The 18,780-nt window shown below is 47.4% G+C and overlaps 1 protein-coding gene across 4 annotated transcripts in view; it reads left to right on the top strand.

Moving 5' to 3' along the window:
* Window positions 1–16,074, top strand: part of Ttc39c (tetratricopeptide repeat domain 39C) — an 89,756-nt gene extending 73,682 nt beyond the window's left edge. For 3 of the 4 annotated variants that reach the window (XM_050160710.1, XM_050160712.1, XM_050160713.1), the window contains 7 exons: window positions 1,594–1,701; window positions 6,936–7,045; window positions 8,323–8,446; window positions 11,161–11,258; window positions 12,995–13,099; window positions 14,340–14,378; window positions 15,700–16,074. In XM_050160710.1, the coding sequence (XP_050016667.1) occupies window positions 1,594–1,701; window positions 6,936–7,045; window positions 8,323–8,446; window positions 11,161–11,258; window positions 12,995–13,099; window positions 14,340–14,378; window positions 15,700–15,789 (674 nt within the window). In that variant the 3' untranslated portion in view covers window positions 15,790–16,074. The remainder of the gene's footprint in view (window positions 1–1,593; window positions 1,702–6,935; window positions 7,046–8,322; window positions 8,447–11,160; window positions 11,259–12,994; window positions 13,100–14,339; window positions 14,379–15,699) is intronic. The other variant, XM_050160711.1, reaches the window with a different exon arrangement.
* Window positions 16,075–18,780: the final 2,706 nt, after the last annotated feature.

The raw sequence follows: 18,780 nt of genomic DNA, 5'->3' as shown, positions 1-18,780 counted from the left end.
GTAACTAGAATCCAGTTTGTCTGTCCGTATGAGATGGGTAACTAGCATCCAGTTTGTCCGTATGAGATGGGTAACTAGAATCCAGTTTGTCTGTCCGTATGAGATGGGTAACTAGAATCCAGTTTGTCTGTCCGTATGAGATGGGTAACTAGAATCCAGCTTGTCTGTCCGTATGAGATGGGTAACTAGAATCCAGTTTGTCTGTCCGTATGAGATGGGTAACTAGAATCCAGTTTGTCTGTCCGTATGAGATGGGTAACTAGAATCCAGTTTGTCTGTCCGTATGAGATGGGTAACTAGAATCCAGTTTGTCTGTCCGTATGAGATGGGTAACTAGCATCCAGTTTGTCCGTATGAGATGGGTAACTAGAATCCAGTTTGTCTGTCCGTATGAGATGGGTAACTAGAATCCAGTTTGTCTGTCCGTATGAGATGGGTAACTAGCATCCAGTTTGTCCGTATGAGATGGGTAACTGAAATCCATCGTGTTGTCTGTATGAAGTCTGCCACCCTGTGCCCCAGCACCCGTGCTCCCTGTGGGGTTCTCTCATCTCGGGACACCACCTGATGTGCTGTCCTGTCCCCAAGCACATACACTACAGCTTGTCTCACTAGTGCTCGCTGTTCTTGCGAACATTTTAAATCTGGGAAAGTGGACGGTGTGGGCTGGGTGGACCACAGTGCCCTGCTGTAGTAGGATCGATCCCTGGTGCCTGACCTGGCTTTCTGGAGCCCATTCCCTGTGGTGGGATGCCATGCTCAGCCTTGATGGCTGGGGGGGGGGTCCCCGGTCCTGCCTCAACTTGACATACCAGGCTTTGTTGACTCCCCGTGGGAGGCCTTGCCCTCTCTGAAGAGTGAATGGGAAGTGGGGCAAAGGGAGAGAAAGGGAGGAATAGGGAACTATGGTTGCGATGTAAAATAAATAAAAATAGTTAAAACATTCAAGGTCCCAGCTCTCCTAGTCATCTGTCCATGAGACCTTAGATAAGTTAATGAAGGCCCTTGAGCACTTATTGCCAATGGTGTTCTACTCAGGCGTGCGTGCGTGTGTGTGTGTGTGTGTGTGTGTGTGTGTGTGTGTGTGCGCGCGCGCGCGCGCGTAACTTGACATAAGCCAAGGGGACCTGGGAGGAAGGAACATCAGCTGAGAAGATGCCTCCATCAGATTGACTTGTGGGAAATGATTGGTATGGGAGGACCCAGCCCACTCTGGGCAGTGCCACCCCAAGGCAGGTGGTCTAGGTGGGGTAAGAGCAACTGGGCAAACAAAGAGAAACAAGCAGGTAAAGAGCCTGCAAGGCTTCTGCTCCGGTTCCTGCCAGAGGTTCCTGCCCACTGCCTTCAGTGGTGGACTGTGATTGGGACCTAAAACACTCTCAGAGAAGGGTTTTGGTCAATGCAGTTAGAGATTCCTAGCTTAGCTGTGAGCCGTGGAGTTCCCTACTTCAGGATGCTGTGCTGTTCTTACTCCTTAACGTAGAGTGGTGCTCTGAACTTGGGGCCTTGGGTCATTGCTCTGTGTCTTTACCTTCAAGTGGTGTGCCATGCTTCGTGACTCAGGGTAGCATGCCAACTCTGCTCCCTTTGTAGGCTGGTGCAGCATGATTGAGCTCAACTTCAAGGATGCATTTGACTCCTTTGAGAGGCTGAAAAATGAATCCAGATGGTCACAGTGCTATTATGCATATTTGACTGCAGGTGAGTAACTGTTGTCTGGGGCCAGACTGCTCCCCGTCCTGGGGGGGAGGGGGTGGCCAGATCGCTCCCCATCCTGGGGAGGGGGGGATGGAGGAGGAAGTACAGGACAGGCCTATGCAGGGGTGGGCTCTTCTTTTCCCTTATCTGATTAAATAATTAAAAGGTAAGAACAAAATGTTACAGAAAATTTGGGGGAGACCTGGTGGAACCACCATATGTTGCCAGGAAAGTCTGGGTCCCTTGCTGGGGTTCTTAGTGTCTTTAGTAAAAAGATAAGAATGAGTCAAACTAGCTTTGAGATAATTTATTCGAGTAGAAAAGAAAAGCCCCCAGGTGGGCAAGCTGGAACTCTGCCAGCTGCCCAGACAGAGGGTGGAGGAGGAAGGGAAAAAGCCATGCTGCTTGAGAGAAGTTGACAAAGAGGTCAGACCCAGTGACAGGCAACTTCAGGGAGCTGAGGAGGGTGTGGGTGCCCGAAGTGCCCAAGTGTAAAAGCTCACCTAGAGTCTCTCCAGCATCCTGAGGGAAAGGACACGAGCAGAGGAAGGGATGGTTAATGCCTTTCTGATTAGGAGGTCCTGCTAAACCCTTCCTTCTGGGGGTTAGTGGGTTCTATACAAGGGGTGAGGATTCTGGGAAAGAAAAGTATATTAAAGTGAGCATACTTCCTAAGGGGTAGCCCCATCTTCTGAGGGGTGGTCCCACCTTCTGAGGGGTGGTCCCGCCTTCTGAGGGGTGGTCCCACCTTCTGAGGGGTGGTCCCGCCTTCTGAGGGGTGGTCCCGCCTTCTGAGGGGTGGTCCCGCCTTCTGAGGGGTGGTTCCCTTAGCCAGGACCTCAGCCTTCACAGCTGCATTAACTCCTGAGTTGACAAATGCCTGTCTCCACCTACAGGCAAATCCTGTTCTTTGCTATAACCAAATAAATGGGGCAGAAGTGCCAAGAGGCGCAGCTGGATGCCAAGACATCCAGGGCTGTTCCCAATTATTCCACACTCCCGTCTGGGCCTGTCTGGTCTTCAGAAATGCTTCACGCTAAGCTCTCTTTGCTTTCAAACCCTTACTTCTTTCTTCCCCTTTGCTATGTTTTTATTTATTAGGATTTTAAAATATTATTCAGAATCAGACATGTCTGTTTGATTGTGTGAGTAGTTTCTAGTTGGTGCTCTGTTTAAGAGCACCATGGAGCTTGAGTTTGCTACAGTCCCACTTTACCTGTCAGCCAAGACATCCAAGCACAGTACCTCATGCTGCAAACCATTGCAAGGAACATGACTGTGGTATGGCTTTTGCTTTTGGAAGTTCTTAGATGACATAGTTGGCATTGTGCTGCCACCTGGTGGACAAAGGTGTTGTCTGCGCTAGTTTAGGATTATAGAGGGTGCAGAACTAAAGAGACCAGAGAGGGGGAGCTGTGTATCGCATGCCCTTGAGAACACCCTCAAGATCTGCTCTCCGACAACCTCAGACGTGGTTCTTCTACTTAAAATTCAAAAGTAGCATGAGCATTTGTCTTGGCGCTGGGAATCGAGCCAAGGACCCTGCATAGCTTAGTTAGCTATGCTCTGTCCCTGAACTACATTCACATCCCACTGAGCATCCCAAGCATTGCTGTAGACATCCCCATTCCTTTGAACATTTGCCTTTAGTGAGACATATTCCCCTCATAATCTGTCCCTTAGCTCATCTAACTAAAGCAAGTCAGGCTCTGCATTAGGCAGGCAGTGTCTTGGCTAGCTTGAAAACCCTCTAAAATCACGTCAGAGAGCGGTTCAGTACAATCCGCCTCATTTCCGTGTACCTTTTGCAGCTTCTGCAGGACGTCCCTGTTTCATGCCTTTGTGTTTGGAATTTTTATTTCTGATATGTGGCTTGGTATACAGAATCTCATGCTTAAGGGTTATTTATACAGATTCCCAGCAGTTTGGATAAAAATAAGAGCTACTTATTGATCCCCAACTGCATAGCCCGGAAGGATGGCTTGCATGATGGCCAATAGATGTGGCCGGGTCTTGCAGTCAGTGCTGGGCAGCTGTGTTGTTGTTGTTGTTGTTGTTTTGAGGGGGACATACAAGAAATGAATGTGTGGAATAGCTATATGACCAAATGTTTACATGTTTGGAAACATCCCAGAACTCTAGTCGTAGCTGTGTGAAAGAAAGCTCCTCACCTGTGTCGCCACAAGGGGACATTTGGAGCGCCAGATATGTGAACAGTCCCCTCTGTGATGAACATATGAGGAGGACTTGGTCCCACAGTCAAGGGATGCCTGAAGGTTGTGTTTGAGCTGGCCATGAAAGAAACTGTGTGTTGACTAAAGGGACAGGTGTCCAGCACCCAGGCTTCACTTCCTTGTCTTACTGTTTCATAGTGACAAAAGACACATAGCACACGCCTACTGTTTGGGGCACTTGTACCTCAGAGCCACTTCTGCAGCCACCATCGTCCATGCCCAGAATTCCCCGATGGTTTCACAGGGGACGTCTAAACACTACCATTATGTCCTCCTCCAGGGTGGTCACCAGTCTTCTCCGTTCTGCCCCTGAACTGAACTTTCCTGTGCTCCTATGAGCATAACATTTTCATCTTTCTGTGTCCGGTTTATTTCATTTACCAAAAGATATTAAAGGCTGATCCATCTTGTGGTATGTCCCAGTATTTATTTTTAAGGCTGGATAATTTCGCCATTGAATGTCATATGCCTGCCACATCTTGCTTGCCCATTCACCCACCAGTGGATGGTCGAGCTGCTTCCTCTTCTGGTGTGTACTGAGAATCCTGGAGTACAAATGTCAGGCTGAGCCCTTGCTTTCCGTTCCTTGGAGGACAGATGGAAGCAGGGTGACTGGATCTGATCCTCTGCTATTCTTGCAGTTTTCCCAAAAGGCTAAAATTATGTGAGAATTATGTTACCAGAGAGTGTCACTTAGGGGTGGTATAGCAGTCTTAGTGGAAGAATTGATATACTGAGTCCTGTCTAGGTCTCATCCTTAAGTACCAAGTGCCTCCTGTTTGCAGACAGGATGTAAAGGGGTAGATTTGTGAAACCTCAAAACTGCTATCCCCAGCTGTGATGTACAAAGAAGGTTGGATGGTTGGAATCTGTTTTGGGGGTCTGTGGCGTTGATGTTGTATGTTCCAGGTGTGACTTAGATGCAGGACATTTCTTTGTCTTTCATCATGTGTCTTGGTCACTGTTCTATCGCTGTGAAAAGACACCACGACCATGGCAATTGTTAGAAAAAGAAGCATTTAATTGAGGGACTTGCTTTCGGTTCCAGAGGGTTAGCCAGTGGCTGAGAGCTTTGCATCCTTATCCATGAGCAGGAGAGAAGGAAGGAAGGAGGGAGGGAGGGAGGGAAGGAAGGAAGGAAGGAAGGAAGGAAGGAAAGAGGGAGGGAAACACAGATGCAGAGAATAGGCCTGGCGGGTACCTCCTGCAATCAGACCACACCTAATCCTTCCGAAGTTCATCACCTGGGGACCAAGCATGCAAATATGAGCCCGTGGGAGCGCGTTTGCATCCAAACCATCACGTCATTTGACCCTGTAAGAGTGTCTTGGTTGGGGAGGTGACTCGGCCAGTTAAATGCCAGGTGCATCATGTGTGTCTGGTCCCCAGCTGGTGCAGCAGGGCATGTCGGAGCAGCGCAGGCAGGTAGATCCTGGAGTTTGCCTGCCATCCCACCTAGCTGGTTCAGTGCGCTCAGATGCAGCGAAGGACAGGGTCTCAGCAAAATAAGCTGGAGAGCCAGAGGAGGAGGAGGAAGAAGACGACGATGACAGCTTCTGGTCTGCACATGCATATGTGCACACATGATCATGTACACAGGCCACACACACAAGAATGTTCTCAGGCCAGCAAGATGGCTCAATGAGTAAAGGTGCTGGTTCAAGCCTAATGACCCTAGTTCAGCCCTTGGGGCACGTCTGGGTAGGAGAGGGTCCTCTGCTGCAGGTTGTCCTCTGACCTCAACCTGTGCACTATGGTGCGCATGCCCACACACGGGTAAGTACGTAATTGTAATGAAGGTCTAATTGAAGAAAGGATGTTCTCCGTGATCTGAGGAAGACCTCAAGCCAAGGCAGCAGACATCCTTCTCACTGGTCTGCTGGGGCCGGCACTTCACTTCCCTGAGCCTCTTTGCTCCTGGACCCACAGTGACCGGTGGTGGCACAGACTGTCACCACCCTTCTGGCGCTGCTATGCCATTGCTGAGGTTGGTGCAGTGATTTTTAGATTGGCACAGATCCCACTCCGCACCCAGGGAGTTGGTGTGTCTGGAGATGGGTAGCTCCTTCTTTTGAACCCTCTTACTACCAAGCGTTCCCTGGTATCCCCTCCACCTCGGCACCCTCAGTTTCCTCCAAGCCTCGTGTCTGTTTCTTTGTGCCCCGTGCTCTGCCTGCCGAGGCTCTCTAGTTCTTAGGTAATGAAGGCAGAAGTTAGGGTAGTTTTACTCCGTTCCAGCTAGGGCTGAAGAGTGACAGGAGGCTAAGACCAAGCCTAGTGAAAGGGGAACAGGCATAGGTAGGTTCAGTGCCGCACAGGCGCTGAGAGGACGCTGCCAGAGGTACTGGTCACTTCGTTACGGTGCTGGTGCTGGTGCTGGCCATGAAGTTGCTGACGAAGCAAAGGGCATGTGACGAATCCCCAGGGTGGAAGACAAGTGGCCCGCTGGCTAGCAAGTGTCAGTCACCCTTAAGGTGCAGCTCAACTCCCAGCTCCATGGCTTCCCACAATCTAAAGAGAAATGATCTCTTCTCTGAGCATTCTAAAAGCACCATGGTGCTCTTCCCTAAGGGCTGCTGTCACCATAAGCACTGCAGCTATTGGGCCATGCACGTGCGTGCGTGTGCTTGTGTGTGTGTTCTTCCTCATACATCCCCGCTGACTTGTGATGGTAGGTGGTAGTGAGTGTGTGCAGACTGCTTCACGAATGCATGTGCCTTGTCCTCTTCTTCCCCGTGCCCCTGTTATTCAGTGCCCTGAAGACAGGGCCTGCAAGTAGCTGGTAGCCTGTGACAAGAACTGAGCATTGTATTACATGTGAGACTTGTCTCCTCCCACCAGAGGGCAAGGACCCAGATGCTTTGGGTCCTCAAGTCTCTGGGAACACTTGCCTGCTAGAAAGGGATGAACCCACAGGGTGGTGGCAGGGGGATGGTGCCACCTCTTGGACATAACTGTGTCTTTTCCACGGAGACATGGGAATGCAATTCTGATGTCTTTCAGTTTGTCAGGGGGCCACTGGTGACGTGGACGGTGCACAGCTTGTCTTTAAAGAAGTCCAGAAGCTGTTTAAAAGGAAAAACAACCAGATTGAACAGTTCTCAGTCAAAAAGGTATGTATGTCAGGGCCTGCCAATCACAGGCATCACCTGTGATATGCAGGCAGCGCCAACAACTCCCTGGATAAACTTTATGCTGTCAAATTCAGTGTGTTTTCCACTGTGGCTGTGTTTCTGCTCTGAAAAGAAAGGCTGTGCATAAATAAAGCAGGGCTTTTTTTTTTTTTTTTTTAAATGAGATCCACTGGATCCGGTACAGTTGATTAGCGCTCCCGCAAAGAGGAAGTGTCTGTCTGGAGTTCAGGTCATTTTAGAAGTTGGTAGAACCCATGAGAGGCAGCTGGCTCTGCTTCTCAAATGTGATGGTGACCACATCACATTGATATAATGAAGACTAAAAGTGCCATCGTATTTATCTATAGAGATCTCAGGACGAGAGGGGGACCGGCCCAGTTTTCCTGTCCATTTCTGACACCGAGGTGGCTGAGTAACCTCGAGTGATGTCCTGGTTTCTCCTAGTTTGATTTTTCTTCTCTTTAGTTTTAAAATTTTTCTTTTACTCCATACATTTTTAAAATTTAATTAGCTTTTATTAAATGAATAATTAATGAATTTATTCCAAAAAATAGATTGCAGGGGCTGCAGAGACAGCTCAGCTGTTAAGATCACTTGCTGCTCTTGCAGCCAAGGACCCAAGTTTGGTTCTCACTTAGACAGGGCACAGCTGCCTGAAACTCCAGCTCCAGAGAGTGTGGTGCCCTCTTCTGGCGAGTCTACCAATGCCTGTGCGCTGTGTACATGTGCATGTGCGCACACACTTAGAAAATAAAGTAAATCTTTAAAATGAATATACTACAAGGCTGGGAATGTGGCTTGGCACTAGGGCACTTGCCTAGCATGTGCAAAGCCCCGAATATGATTCTCCAGTACTAAAACACAAATAAATGCATACATAAAATGATATCAGAATGCAGAGTGCAGCTGAGAGCTGTGGGCTAAGTTGAAGATAGAAAGCCGCAGGACCACGATGGAAATGTGCCCGTGTGGGTGCACTGAGTTAGTCTCCTCCTTGTGGTCATTTAAACTGAATGCATCTTTTTCATCCCCACATTTTCAGAACCCACACACTGAGATATGGCTGAATAATGGATATAAGTTATAGCCATGAATATATTTTTAATAAAAAACCGCAGAAATTTTGTAATGTGTTCGCAGCCTTGTAAGGAAGGGTGTTTACCTTAGTCTTGCACTGTGGTGTGTCTCCAAAGCCCAGCTTGGATTTGAGCTTGCTTCTGAAGACTGGGGCCTGATATTTTGAGAATTCCTTGCAGGCCGAGAGATTTCGGAAGCAAACCCCAACCAGAGCTCTGTGTGTGCTGGCATCCATTGAAGTGCTGTACTTGTGGAAAGCCCTTCCCAACTGCTCCTTCCCCAACCTGCAGAGGATGAGCCAAGGTAAGCACGCTCCGTGCAGCCAGCGGACTCATTGTGGCCGCTCCCTCCGTCCCTCAGTCAGGCCAGCTGACTGTCAGTCTGTGGTGGATGGTGTGTCGTCAGCAACGGGAGCAGTACACACTTGTCTGTTGGGGTGTCTGATGGTGTACCTAGTAAAGTGGCATCAGCTGGTGTGTGTGGTGATGCCTGCCTGCAACCTGAGCACTTGTGAGGTCATCCCTAGTGACATAGGGAATTCAGGAGCAGGTTGGGCTACACGAGACCCTGTCTCAAAAAGCAAAAAAAAAAAAAAAAAGAAAGAAAGAAAATCCTGCCAGTTTACTAAGGTGGTGGGTGTTATGAGTTCATACGTTTGCCCAGTGGAGGCTCTTGTCTTCGTATAATTGTGAGTTGCACACATACATGGAAGGTTCAGGTAGTAAGGTGTCTGGGGGTTCAGCTGGGGCAGTACGCACAGCTAGGTTCCTGTACAGAGCATTTGCACCACCCCTGGTAACTTCCTTGTGCTCCCTCTCTGCCAGTCCCCACCTCACTGCAGACAGTGTTCTGAGGTATCCACGTTCGTTTGCCTGCCTTTGACCTGCTTCCTGCATGAAGCATCGTGCCTGGCACTGGCCACACAGTAGCCTCTGTTAGTGATTGTTTCTTCTCTTAACTGAGTAGTATTCCATTGTGTGGACATACAGGGCTGCTCGTCACTTCTCTGCCTTCCTGCTGATGGGCATTTGAGATGTGTTTTAAGTTGTCATAAGTAAAACTGCTATGGACATGCTTGGAGGCCACGAGATGTCCTTGGGTGTTACCCCCGGAACTGCACCTGTCCCCATCCCCTGGTGCTGGAATTACCAGCACATACCGCCATGCCTGGCCTTTTATGTGGTTTCTGGGGTCAAACAATGGGTCTTTGCAAGCACTTTAACCAAGTGAGTGAGCCCTCTTCACAACTCAACTTCTAATGATTTCTTTGAAATAAAAAAATCTCTGTACCCTTACTGGTCAAATGCCTTGTTTTGCATCTCTCCCGGTGTGGGGTACAGTACAGCTTATAAACTTGCCCAGAGTCGACTGCATGACTTTTGTAGTTGGTGTAATGCAGAGTTTTATATTAATAGAAGTTTTGAAAAGGTTTGAGGTTTGCAGCAGAATTGGTCACAAGGTCTAGAACACCCTCTGCACACACACACCCTCCTCCCACCCTCTGACCCCCCCCCACAATGTCCTGTAACAGTGTGGTATATCCGTTGGCATCCATGACGTTGTATTATACAGTCGGGGTGGGCTCTTGCTGCCCATCCTGCTGGTGTAAGCCAGTGTCTAAGGCTCACTCGTGTATACCTTAGAGAAGAACTTTATCACTCCCCTTAGCATCCTCCTCCTCCACCTGCTCACCCTCCCTTCCTCTTTGACCTCTGGTAACTACCGATACTTTTCTGTCTGGACAGTTTTGCCTTTTCCGGAACATCTTGTGGTGGGAGCCGTGCAGGCCTTTTCACATTAGCTCCCTTCTCCTGGGGAAGAGGTGGGTCCGGGGGTCTCCAGATGCTGATATTTCTGCTGAGGTGACTCAGTCTAGAGTGCTCACTGGGCAGGCATGAGAACTCAAATCTCTCCTTCAGAACGCACATGGAGAGGAAATACTAGACTGGTGCATACTTGTTACCCATGGCCCTGGGGACGCAGGAGCAGGGGCACCGCTGGGAGAGCCCGGCTTAGCAACCAAGGAAGGCAGGGTGAGGAATGACATGGAAGTCGATCTCTGGCCTCCACACGTGTGCCCTGCACACACAGGAGCACACATACACGTGTGCCCTGCACACACAGGAGGACACATACACGCGTGCCCTGCACACACAGGAGGACACATACACGCGTGCCCTGCGCACAGGAGGACACATACATGCGTGCCCTGCATACAGGAGGACACATACACGCGTGCCCTGCACACAGGAGGATACATACACGCATGTCCTGCACACACAGGAGGACACATACATGCGTGTGTTGAATTATGAGCGGCAGGGCTGCATCCCCGGCACCCGGCTGCCCGCATGGCTAGCTTATGCCCAGAAATAATTACACGGAAACTGTATTCTTTTAAACACTGCCTGGCCTGGCTAGTTCCAGCTTCTTATTGGCTAGCTCTTACATATTGTTCTAACCCATTTCTAATATTCTGTGTAGCCCACGAGGTGGCTTACCAGGGAGGATCTTAACCTGCGTCTGTCTGGAGTGGGAGAATCATGGCGACTCCTTGACTCAGCTTCTTTCTCCCAGCATCCTGTTCTGTTTTCTCCGCCTACCTAAGGGTTGGCCTATCAAATGGGCCTAGGCAGTTTCTTTATTAGTAAGAAATCACTCCCACATCATGCGTGCCCTGCACACACAGGAGGACACATACACACGTGTCCTGCATACACAGGAGGATACATACACGCATGTCCTGCATACACATGTGCCCTGCACACACAGGAGGACACATACACACGTGCCCTGCATACACACGTGTCCTGCACACACAGGAGGATACATACAGAGAAAGGTTGCCGGGGTTGCCCTTCTTTCACTAAGGAGAGTTGCCAGTGGATAAGCAATGTCTTATCCTTCTGAAATTTGGGTGCAGAGCATCAGCTAAACAGAGAAACAGCTCCTGAACTTGGTGACACTTGAGGTCTAAGTGGATGTCTTTCCTTCCTCTCAAACACCTTCTCTTCAAGCTTGCCATGAAGTGGACGATTCTTCTGTCATTGGATTGAAGCATTTGCTCCTTGGTGCCATACACAAATGTCTCGGAAACTCAGAAGATGCTGTTCAGGTAAACATGCTGTTCTGGCTCCAGTAAAATCCATGTGAGCTTGCCAAGGAGGAGACGGAAGAGCAGTAGACAGAACCTGCGCTACTGTGATCTACTTAAGGCATGGCATTTTTAGCTGCTCGGAGGAGAAGGTAGTTAACGATGTTTGTGGTGTAACCCCGGGTTCTAGAGCTCTCCTTTGTATGAGGGCTGCTCTTCATCAAGGAAGGCAGTGTCAGCCAGGGAGGGGAGGAAGTGATAGGGGTGTGCGTGCCTTGCGTACTCTCTTCCCATTCATTTTCTTTATGACGGCAGAGAGCTGCCCAGTGCTGAGGGCGGCCTGAAAAGTTGTTCCTTAGGCTCGCGAGTTAGGGAGCTGTCTGACCCTGTGGGAGAGCACCTGAGCTTCGAAGGAAGGGTTTTTCCCTAGTTCAGTTTCAGGCTGTGGTGAGGTAGAAGATCCTGCGGAGTATCCCTCAGAAGGCAGACAATAAGTCAGAAAGGAAGAGGGTATTCCCTCCACAGCCATGTCTCAGTCACAGACTTCTCACCAGAATCGCACTGGGCTGTGAATTCCTCAGCTGATGGGTCCATCGGTGTGGAGTATCTTGATGATCCAGCCCTTCCTCACTGAAGCCGAGCTGGGGACCAGGCCTTTAGCACAGTGGCCTTTGGGGCTGGTTTATACCCAAACATCCGCTGCGTCTGGGAGAATCAGCGGTTATTTTTCTAAGTTTTTTTTTTTCATTTAACTAAGGCTTTTTTTCATTGTGTCGGTGCTAGGACCTGAACTGAGGGCTTCACTCAGGTTAGACTTGCCTTCTGCCATGGGACTGTGGCCCCAGGCCAGTTAGTTTAAAAACAGAAACTGAAATAAGTGGTCTTACATTGCCTGCTTTCTGAAACAGTTTCATAAAGACTTGGCCTTTAAATTATAGAATATTAATATATCCATGCTGAATTTGAAATTAATCTTCCAGTGTGAGTTATCTTAGTTATTACGTGATTCTAAACAGCTATTTTAGATGGCATACTTAGTGGTTTTATATATATCTAGAGGTAGACGTTGACCTGTGTGTGTTTTACATCTTAAACTGGGGGTGTTTAGTCTTTTACAGCAGACAAAGCGTTTTTTCCGGTCAGTACAAGTTAGTGTGTTGACTAGAAGAATCAGTAGCATGAGTTAGGGTACCCAACGGCAAGCATGTTTGGGTCCTAAGGAACCTGGTTGCCCAGTGGCCAGCGTGTTTGTGTTCTGGGGAACCTCCCCGCAGGTGTGAATGGGCTTCTCAGGTGCAGATGGAAATGCAAAGGCAGGAAGGAGTCTCTGTCGTTTAGGATATGGGTACAGACGGGGATAGTGATAGAGAGAGGATTCAGTCAGTCTCCGAAAGACGGGTATCAGCTTTCTCTTGTCCATGGGTCCGAGTTTAATGCATCAAATCATTTGTGTTTAGATGACTTGATGCAGAAGTGAGATTATCTACGGGGCAGTCCATGGGAACTGATAGGAGGAGGTGAACGAGAAGGGCAGCTTTGGTTGGGGATGTGTTCAGAGTAACTGTGTACTTGCGTGGAGGTGGCCCTATGCAACCCAGTACGATGGAAATTTTAAAAGTAGGGAAGAAATAACAATCATTAGAGAAGAGAAGATTAGTTCTAGAAAAAGAAACCCCTTTCCGGCCTCCTGAGGGTTGTGTGAGCCTTACACCAAGTAGGAAATGAATTCTTCCCAGTAACGTTCCTGTGACTCTTAGTTCTTCCAGCGCGCTGCTAAAGATGAGCTGTGTCGTCAGAATAACATGTATGTCCAGCCGTACGCGTGCTATGAACTTGGCTGTCTCCTGCTCGGCAGGCCAGAGGTAAGAGTGCTGCGAGTGCTCGTCTCCAGAAGCCAGAGTGCACACAGGCACACAGCACTGTTGTCCAGGAGGCCGACATCAGGTGGTACCCATGCTTTTAAAGAGGCAGCAGTGGCCACACTGGAATTGAGTTGCAGATTCAGCTTTCCATACAGAGCTTCCTCTGTGGGGAGAAGTATTGTCTTTTTCAATATGGTGTGAGGTGGTGAGGTGTATTGAGAAGAGGAGAGTCTGTCTTGCCGCTGCGTTTGTGTGCCAGAGTACACATCCAATTCCTACTCTGCACAGTGGGCAAACCTGGCTTGCTGATTTACTTAGAGTCATCATGAGAATAAGTGAAGGTTACATGGGAGTCCTTTAAATCATTACAGCGTCGTGCACAGAACTTGACAGCTACTGTGTATGCAGGAGGTGCTGGGAACATGGCTCAGTGAAGGACTTGCCTCCCAAGCGTGAGAACATGAGTTCGGATCCCCACAGTCCTATAAAAACCAGAGTGGCAGCACATGTTTGTAACCCCAATGCCAAGAGATAGAGGCAGAACTAGAGGCTCCCTGGAAGCTGTCTGGCCTCCAAGTCAAAGGTCATTGAGAGAAACTGTCTCGAACAAAAGATGGAAGGACACCCAAGGACACCCCAGGTCATTCTCTGACCTCTACCCTCTGTGCAGAGAATCCCCCCAAATTGCATCCACACACATGCACAAAAAGATGTTAAGTTAGCAAATGGGTAATGGATTTTTGTTTGTTTAGTTATAATCAGGTTTCACTAGTGCCTGAAAACAGTGACTCAAATTCTTTGAGTCATTTTTACTCAATTAAAGACAAAAAAAAAAAAGAGTAACTATCACACATTTGGATTGAAGTTTGAAGCACTGCATCCTTTATTGTAAGGAAATATTTATTTGTCACGTAGTCTGTCTTGATATAAATGGACATCAGCTCTGAGACTGGCCAGTATCCGTCCTCGCTCAGCAGGACGTACTGTCTCCAGCTGAGCCCTTGGTTACTCTAAGTTGTTTAGTAAGACTTTCAGCCCATAACACTGGGCTGCAACTGTTGCCTTTCATGCACAGTATTGGACCATGAAAACTTACCTGTCAAGTCATGCCTTAATGGAAAAGTTAGTTGTCCTTAGCGCCCCCTTGTGTCTCCTATGGATTGTTCTGGTTGTGTGTCCTCTGCTGATAGATTTGAGGACATTGCTGTTAAGACACAGTATGGTTTTCTTATGTTCGCAGACTGTAGGAAGAGGCAGAACTCTACTCCTTCAGGCAAAGGTAAAAACCACCTCATTCCGCCTTCTTCTCATGGCTGTTGTCACCTTCTTTACCACACACCTGGGTCTGAATTCAGGAAATCTGGAAGTTTGATACCTGTGTTAATAATTCTGGAGTTCTAGAAGCAGTAGCTAAGCGAATCCATGAGCACTTGGTTTTGAAAGGGAATCTCCAAGGTTATAAACTACTATATAATCATTCAGCCTATTTATAAGTGTTGGTTTGGTGATTTTTTAAAGATTTTATTTATTTATTTTATATTTATTTTTTAAAAACTTTATTTTATATTTACATATATTTACATTTATATAAATATAAAATAAATAAAATCCTTGTAATGTAAATATATATAAATATAAAATAAATAAGATTCTTTAAAAAATCAAAACCAGAACAACTTATAAACAGGCCGTGTGTGTGTGTGTGTGTGTGTGTGTGTGTATGTATGCATATATGTGCTCTTTTGTTCCAGAAGAGGGCATCAGATCCCACTAGAGATGGTTGTGAGCCACCGTTTGATTAGTGGGAATTGAACTCAGGTCCTCTGGAAGAGCAGCCAGTGCTCTTAACGACCAAGCCATCTCACCAGCCCCTAGTTATGGTGTTTTGATAGGGAAAATAAACTTTATTGTTACGATTTTTAAGTAAGTCTTACCGTGTTTCCAGTATTACACCTGGACTCCAGTAAGCTTCCCCTGCCCCAGCTCCTGACTAGATGGGGCTTCGGTATTACATCACCACACCCAGCTCCAGGGACGATTAACTGTTGAATTCATAGATGTGTTTAAAAGCGTTTGTTATTTTTATCTTTTGTTTGTGAGTGTTTTGCCGAATGTCTGTATGTGTGCCACATGCATAGCTGGTGCCCTCAAAGGCCAGAAGAAGGTGTCCAGTGCCTGAAACTGCAAGCTGCCATGTGGGTGCTGGGAATTGAACCTGGGTCTTTTAGAAGAGCAACCAGTGTTTCTAAGAAACTGCTGAGTCTAACTGATGAGCTGTCTTCCAGCCCCTCCTCTGTTTTTGAAGAATTTCTTAATAATGGCCTGTTTTGAGTCCAGCTGAAGACTGGTATTTCAAGAATAATGAGGGAATTTCCCCAAAGAGATCTTGCGGTCCCCGTGACTCCCTCTCAAGTGCTAAGATCCCGCCACACTCTAGCGCTTTAAACTCAGCGACTAAGAGGACCAGGTGGGCGAGAAGTCTCCCATAGGAAGTAGGGTATTGCTATATGGGGTGTAAACTGCAGTGTGTGCTACCCTGTGACCCCCTGTGGACAAGCCTGCCTAACTGTCCACAATCATCTTTTATTTGGCCCTTCCAGGAGGATTTTTCTGGCTACGATTTTGAAAACAGATTGCACGTCCGCATCCACGCTGCTCTGGCCTCTCTGAAGGAACTGGTCCCTCAGTGAGAAACTGCGAGTGACCCCTCTGTCCCCTCCACCCAGGGTCAGCACTTTGAACGCAGAGGAGAAAGGCCTTTGAAGATGAGCTTCTCTCCTGCAGACCACCTGTACCAGGGGTGGGTTCTGTGTCGCTGACGTCAAAGATCCCTCTTTTAAACATGTAGCTTCGGAGTAATAAAGATGTCGAAAATGATAAAAAATAACCGACCTGGGAGAGGGTTAAGTGACCTTGTTCAAACATTTTAGTTTTGTGATTTATTATTTTTAAAATAAAATCAAACTGAAGATTCACCTGTGGTTTTTGTAGGCGTGCCTACATTACGTGTCATCAGAGTGGGCTCAGCATGCACCGTACCACATATAGCATGTCTCTCGTGCTTAGATAAAAATGAAAGCATTTTCCTAGTGGTTTACGTTATCCTGGAAATATTCCTACGACAGCTCTGGCACAACCATTCTTGGCTGGGCCTGGTGGCACACACCTAATCCCAGCACATAGGAGGCAGAGGCAGGTGGCATCTCTGAAAAGAATTCTTACTCCTGTTTTATGTGCAGCGAGACTCAGGTTCAGCAGTGGGAGCCAACTCACTGCAGTCAGTCACTCATACTTCATGGGGCAGTGGCTAGAACGCAGGCCTCGGGACCAGGAACTGGATACTATTTTATATAAAACGTGTAAACCCGGAACCCCATGCTTAACTTAGCAAAGATAAAACTCTCTGCAGCTCAAGCTGCTTCATAGGTCTGCATCCCCAGAGCTGGAAGGTGGCTCCTGTCTACATCCCCAGAGCTGGGGGGTGGCTCCATCATAAAGCGCTTCCCACACGAGCATAGGACCCGAGTTCCTGCTGCCAGTACCCACATGAAAACAATAAAAGCTAGGCATGCCTCAGCACAGATGTAATCTTAGTGCTTGGGGAGCAGAGGCAGGGGGATCCCTTGAGCTCCTCACTGGCAAAGTAGTCTTGCCGAAACAGTAAGCTCCAGGTTCAGTGAGAGACTTTGCCTCATGAAACAGAGGTGGCCTCTGCATACACAAAAACATATGCACACCCTACACGTTCATCCCTAGATTGTCGACACAAGTTCTCTTGACGGAGGCAGCAAAACAAGAGCAGAGAGAAACTTGCATTCACAGTCAGGAGCATGCCCCCGTTGCTGAGCCTATCAGAAAAGCAAATCTATAGTTGACTAAGGAAAACCTACATTTCAGGAGTTCTGCTGTGAAGATTATCCCCTATGGAGGTTCGAACAACGCTGCATATGGGATGTTTCCATTCTGATTCCTAACAGCAGCAAGATTACAGTTATGAAACAGCCACAAAATCATTTTATGGTTGAGGTCACCACAGCATGAGGAGGGTATTAAAGGATTGCAGCCTTAGGAAGGTGGAGAAGATGGCTTTAGCGTGTATCTCACAAAGGCTATTGTAGCATGCGTGCAGGTTTGTATGTGAGGATATTTGCTGGTGATGCAGCTGCAGGGTTGAATGTTGCAGGGTTCATCACTCCCCTCCTACCTCAGATTGTTGGGTATGATGAAACGAACTCTCAAGTATGTTTAACCCTTCACTGCTGAGCTTTCCTCTGTGCCCAGCACAGCTGTGGTTTTGAATAAACACCTGTCCCTTTTAAGAATCTTTGCAGTAGTTCAACTCAGTTGTCTTAAGGTTTCTAAATTTTCATTGAACTCAAGGTTTTCACTTTAAAGTTTTTACATATCCTCCTGTCTGAATCACAAGTTTGTCTGGTATCGATTTTTCGTTTGTTTTTCAAGACAAGGTTTCTCTTTGTAGCCTGACTGTCCTGGAACTCACTCTGTAGATGTCCTGGAACTTGCTTTGTAGACCAGGCTGGCCTCAAATTCACAGAGATCCGCCTATTTCTGCCTCCCCAGTGCTGGGATTAAAGGTGTGGGACGCCACCATACCCAGCTTGTGATATCAGTATTTTATTTTTTTAAATATTTATTTATTTATTTATTATGTATACAATATTCTGTCTGTGTGTATGTCTGCAGTCCAGAAGAGGGCACCAGATCTCATGACAGATGGTTGTGAGCCACCATGTGGTTGCTGGGAATTGAACTCAGAACCTTTGGAAGAGCAGACAATGCTCTTAACCGCTGAGCAATCTCTCCAGCCCCCTGATATCAGTATTTTAATACTTAGGAAGCAAAACAGAAACATATCAGCAAAAATACTGTCAGATTTTATTTTACTTAATCTGACTTGGAAGGATGGGGGTTCCTAATATGGCACTGAATGGTGGGGTGTCCTTTAGTGGTGGGGTGTCCTTTAGTGGTAGACCACTTGGTGTGCAGAGGCTTTGGCCCCACAACACTGCAAACACCTTTCAGTCTTATTTGAGGAAGCAGTGTCTTTGATCGAAGTCCTTCCTCGCTGATGCTTCTGTACCATCATCTGTCCCTTAGCCCCACGTCAGCCCCTTGTCATTAGACTATTGCTAAACTGTTCATTTTGACATCCTGATGTGGGCCTTGTGTGGAGTGAAGGTGTAAGCCAGGAAGATGACAACCCTGCATTCGGTAGTTGAGTGCATCCAAGAAGCTCAGAGCAGGGAGCAGGTCTGAAGAGAAACTGATGGTCTCAAATACTGGAACCTGGTAACTAGAGAGAAGACTATCATACATTTTAAAATTATGGCAGTTACCAAGAATTCTCTTGCCTATAGTGTGTGGAAGATGGTTCTGTCAGGATCACAGAACCTTCTGAGTCATGAAGTTTTGCTTTAGTTTGTCTTCTTTGAATGTTTAGTTCAAAACTTTTTAAAGCTGTTATTCTATATTCAAAGGATACATAAAGTCCCATAGTTTCAAATTAAATAAATTATATTTAGATTAAAATTGTTTATATTTCTGCTATTGAGATTGCCAATTTCAAACTGTCCTATGCCATAGGCTCTCCATTGGACACTCCAGTGTGTAAATGTCATATTTTGTATTAAATTGTACCTTTGATGAGAGAATGACTGTTT

Source organism: Alexandromys fortis, unplaced genomic scaffold (assembly GCF_014885135.2).
Source record: "Alexandromys fortis isolate MF-2015 unplaced genomic scaffold, M_Fortis_MF-2015_v1.1 scaffold_104, whole genome shotgun sequence".
Taxonomy (NCBI): domain Eukaryota; kingdom Metazoa; phylum Chordata; class Mammalia; order Rodentia; family Cricetidae; genus Alexandromys; species Alexandromys fortis.
This window is presented reverse-complemented; position numbering and strand designations above follow the sequence as displayed.